This window comes from Engraulis encrasicolus, chromosome 21 (genome assembly GCF_034702125.1).
Source record: "Engraulis encrasicolus isolate BLACKSEA-1 chromosome 21, IST_EnEncr_1.0, whole genome shotgun sequence".
Classification (NCBI taxonomy): Eukaryota; Metazoa; Chordata; class Actinopteri; order Clupeiformes; family Engraulidae; genus Engraulis; species Engraulis encrasicolus.
This window is the reverse complement of record NC_085877.1, coordinates 21,544,255-21,549,254: the sequence shown is the minus strand read 5'-3', so window position 1 is coordinate 21,549,254 and position 5,000 is coordinate 21,544,255. Positions and strand designations below refer to the sequence as shown.

Here is a 5,000-nt window from a genome sequence, read left to right as displayed (position 1 = left end):
TGTGCGGTTCATCCTCGCCTTACATTAAACTTTGCGTTTTGATCTGCGCCCGACTAAAATGGGTGTGCGTGAGATTTGACTGTGAATTAAGTAGATGCAGTAGGCCCCTGTAAAATAAATATGTTCCTGATAGCCTACTCGTCTGTAAGGTCTGTAACCAAAATCAGATCCTATGTTTAAAATAATCAAATAGGTTTGCAAACAGCAGCAACATCAGCTCATGAGCTATACGTAGTACACTGTGTAAATGTTGCATTAGTTCTACACTTAGAGAGTACATGGGACCAAATATAATCTAGACTAGAAGATGTTAGACAGCCTCTTAGTGTTAAATTATCACAGCATTTTTAACTATGTGCGTTCTCGCTTTAGGTCTGTTGTAGGGGTGGTACGGTTCACAAAATTCACGGTTCGGTTCATATCGCGGTGTCAAGGTCACGGTTTTCGGTTCTCTACGCTTCTTTTTTTTTAGTTCATGATAAATGGTGCACTGGCTAATAGAATCGGACTTATCACTAAATATCCTACATATGGTTTGTATAGGCTTATAATGTGAAAATGGTATGATTTTAATTGTGTCATCCTCTGATTTGGTCTTATACAGTAATGTTTTAATCAGAGAGACTGGATAAGATGCTCCTAGAATCTCTGTTTTACATATTTTTCTGGGCAGTACATGAAATGCGGTTTGTGATGGATTGCACAGTTCGGTTCGGTATGTGTGTGAATTGTACGGTTTCGGTTTTCGGTGCGGTTTGTGCCATCCCTAGTCTGTTGTATTGCTGTTCTTGCCTGGAAATCGAAAGTCTTGGAAATGCCAACTCTATATACGCTAATTGCTGAGAAAATCAAGCTGTTATCAACAAACCAGCCTTGTATGGTTTTACAGACAACAGATATGTGTTGCATGCACGCATGCGCGTGTGCACGCGCGCACACACACATATACACACACACACACACACACACACACACACACACACACACACACACACACACACACACACACACACACTCTCTCTCTCTCTCTCTCTCTCTCTCTCTCTCTCTCTCTCTCTCTCTCTCTCTCTCTCTCTCTCTCTCTCTCTCTCTCTCTGTCTACACTATCCACACACTCTACAGTGCCCACACACACACACACACGCGCGCGCGCGCACGCGCGTGCACACACACACACGCACACAGAGATTGGTTACATCCTCCAGAGATTCGTTAAAGTTCCTGCGCGACGACAGATTGTCGATTGAGTCCCGGGCGCATTGTTAAGCGTAAAAGCCCTTCACAAAGCCTCGTGTCTTGTTCCAGGGGCCATTCCGCTGGTGGTGTGTGTGGTGGTGGCAGTGTGGTATATTGACAAGCGCGATGCGGTGCCGCTGAAAAGCTGCAGGGCCTTTTTAAAGGGAGCCCAGAGGTGCATTTGCTGTAGCCGTCACACAGAGAGAGGTCAGTGTAGCAATATGTCAGCTTTAATACCGTACCGCCGGACTGGGTAACACGGAGCGCTGAAATGCTAGCTTGGCAGTGGGTAGTGTACCGTGCAGTTATGTATATGTGTAGGTATGTTGGTCTGTGTGTGTGTGTGTGTGTGTGTGTGTGTGCATGTGCTCTGAAGCCAGACAGACACACAAATTCACACACACACACAGGATATGTTAATTATGCCAAACACCATTCCCAGTGTGTGTGTGTGTGTGTGTGTGTGTGGGTGTGGGTGTGGGTGTGGGTGGGTGTGGGTGTGTGTGTGTGTGTGGTGTGTGTGTGTGTGTGTTTGTGGTGTGTGTGTGGGTGGGTGGGTGGGTGGGTGGGTGGCTGGGTGAGAGAGAGAGAGTGTGTGTGTGTGTGTGTGTGTGTGTGTGTGTGTGTGTGTGTGTGTGTGTGTGTGTGTGTGTGTGTGTGTGTGTGTGTGTGTGTGTGTGTGTGTGTGTGTGTGTTTGCATAGGTATGCATGGACTGGTAAATTAAATACAAGGCATTTCCTGGTGGGCTGACAATCATCGGGTGCTGTTGGATTTTTATATTTTCCAAGAGACTGGCCCACAATTTAAAGGGGCTCGTGCAAAAATGCCCTCGTAGGGAAAGGGTGTGTGTGGTGACAATAGAATAGAATAGAATGGAAGGCTAGGCTAGAATGCTGTGTTACAGTGTATCACCCCAATTTGTCAATTTCTGACTATTGACCAAACTGACTATTGACACATTTTGGACGTCTAAGGCATGCCCTTGAAATGTGACATCTGCCTCAAAGGCGCTCCCTTGTTGCAGCATAACCTGACTGACGGTTAGGGTTTTGGAAAGGTCTAGGTTTAAGTCACATAGTCAACATGGCAGGTATGCCATCAACCTGCCCGACGTGGCAGGTATGCCCTCAACGTCAAAAAATTGTCTGGTCAACGGTGGTCAGAATTTGACGAGTTGGGATGAGACTGTGTGCATTCCAATATGCGACTTTGCGTCCTCCACTTGTACTTGTGGCCTCACGTTTTGCTGATGCCCCGCCTCCATGGAGAAAACAATTAAGTTTCCTCGCTGTCAGCCTAGCCACAACATTTTTTTGGGGGACTATTCTTCATTCACCATCCAGTTTGCAAATGAGAAAATGACTTTACAATTGAGCTTTTGCGAGGACGCAAGGTCGCATATTGGAATGCACTGACTGTGTTGGGGTCGCGGTGACAGTCAGACTGCAGATGTGATTGTGCAGATGCTCCAGCCTTAGCAGAAGGCGTCCTAATCTGTATAATCCATCTCATGCAATGTCAATCTCCTCCCCGTTTTATTCTCCCAATTCTTCTTTCTCACTCCTGTTCTCTTTTTTTACCTTTTCTCTTTTCTGTCTTGGCCGGGTATGAATTTGGATATAATTATTACCTGCACCATTTCCGCCACTTCTTCTTGTCTCTTGATCTTTTTTGCACCTCCTATTGTACAGTATCTCTGCTTTTCTTCCATCTGTACAATCTCCATCTCCATAGAAGCCTTCCAACTCAATTTCCCCTGTAATCCATTTGCACTGGCTCCTCTCCTCCTTTATACTGTTGTCTCTTCTTACCATGCCCTCATACATAATTTCATAAAGAGGGTCTGGGATGGCCGAAATAAGGAACTTAAACAAAATGAAAGACTACAGAAAAAAATAAAAGGCAATTGTGCAAAAAACATATTCTGTGAGTTGGGGTAGGGATTTATTATGATATTATTATGATAGTATAGTGAGTTGGACAGGAAGTGAGTGGGGTGAGAGAGTAGGGAAAGATTCGTAGCAGACGAGTGTCCAACCGTTAACGCCACGGTAGGGCCAGAAGCACTGATTTTAAGTGGAAGGAGTAAACTCTGTTGTAGTTGGAAACGATCAGATAAGATTTTAGCTGTGGTGTAATGGCTAGGGAGTTGGACTGTAGATCATAGGGTGGCAGGTTCAATCCCCAAAAGCATAGCCCAGGCTTACATACTGTTCCCTGGGCACTGTTGTCTTAGTTTCCCTCCTTCCCATGTGATGTGTGATGAGTTACATAAAAGCAGAGATTGAATTCTGTGGTGTACTGAGTGCCATGATGGGGCCAGTCTCTCTCTCTCTCTCTCTCTCTCTCTCTCTCTCTCTCTCTCTCTCTCTCTCTCTCTCTCTCTCTCTCTCTCTCTCTCTCTCCTCTTCACTTACATAGTTGTGAGTCTCCGTGGAGTGTGGTTGGCATGGTATTGAAGGGTGATCTCTCTCTCTCTCTCTCTCTTTCTCTCTCTCTCTCTCTCTCTCTCTCTCTCTCTCTCTCTCTCTCTCTCTCTCTCCTCTCTCTCTCTCTCTCTCCTCTCTCTCTCTCTCTCTCTCTCTCTCTCTCTCTCTCTCTCTCTCTCTCTCTCTCTCTCTCTCCCACCCAGCTGAGCGTTGAGTGTGGTGGGCATGGTGTGGGAATGGAATGGAATGTGACTTCTCCTACAATATACATCTCTCTCTGTCTTTCTCTCTCTGTCTCTCTCTCTCTCTCTACCCGTGGTGGGCATGGTGTAGGAATGTGATCACAATGACTTAGTTATTTACGTGTATCTCTATCTCTCTCTCTCTATCTATCTCTCTCTCTCTCTCGTAGTGTTTGGAGGGGAGTTCAGAGACACTGGGTCCCCTCATGCATCTCTGTCTCTACTGTAGGTCTCCAGCAGGTCTCTCTAGCCTATCTCTCTAATGTCGTCTTACTTTCTTCCTCTCCTCCGCAGCTGTGAGTCTGCGTTGAGTGCGGTGGGCATGGTGTTGGAGGGGAGCTCGGAGGCCCTGTGCCCCCCACCCTCGCTGGAGCTGCGGCCGTCCTGCAACAAGGGCCAGCCCTCGCCCCCCCTGGGCTCCGGATCGCAGCCCCTCGACAGCCTCTTCTCCGGGGACAAGGACAAGGACAAGGAGCCCGTCAAGTATGGGGAGCTCATCGTCCTGGGGTGAGTGTACCGTACACAGTGACACACGCGCGCACACACACACACGCACGCACACGCACACACACACACACACATGCTATATGTACACATACGCACACACACACACGGACGGATCTAGTCTTGTTTATAACCGGCTTATTGTCACCAAAATGGTAATAATCAAGTCTCTGCATTGTCGAAGCAATGTTGTTATGATGTTGTTGAGAGTTTTCGGCGAAGAGTGAATACCGGTAAGAATGTCGGCGGGTTCACCTGCAGTAAGAGGCTATGGCTTGAGGATGCAGCAGCAAAGCCTGTCTGTATAAGCCCCTCCACTTGACTGCCATCTTGGTGACGCCTTTATGTTAGGCAGCTATTTCTCTATATTTTTCAACTGCACATGAGCAGCATATGCTTGCGAGATGATTGGGTCAATGACGGTGCAGCTCAGTAGACAATTGGCTCTTTTTACCCGAAAGATGGGAGATGTGCACGAATCGCCCCCATTCATTTCTATGGACGTTTTGTCTTAAGTTTTCAGTGTCATGTAGTATGTCTCTGGCTGCAGCGTTCACCCAGAGGGCTTGAACCCAATTTAGCTTGAG

General features: G+C 47.0%; 1 protein-coding gene across 1 annotated transcript in view; it reads left to right on the top strand.

Moving 5' to 3' along the window:
- The window catches only part of peli3 (pellino E3 ubiquitin protein ligase family member 3), a 63,962-nt gene that overhangs the window by 12,390 nt on the left and 46,572 nt on the right, over window positions 1-5,000 (top strand). The window contains exon 2 of the mRNA XM_063186373.1: window positions 4,204-4,416. Coding sequence (XP_063042443.1) covers window positions 4,232-4,416 — 185 coding nt within the window. The 5' untranslated portion in view covers window positions 4,204-4,231. The remainder of the gene's footprint in view (window positions 1-4,203; window positions 4,417-5,000) is intronic.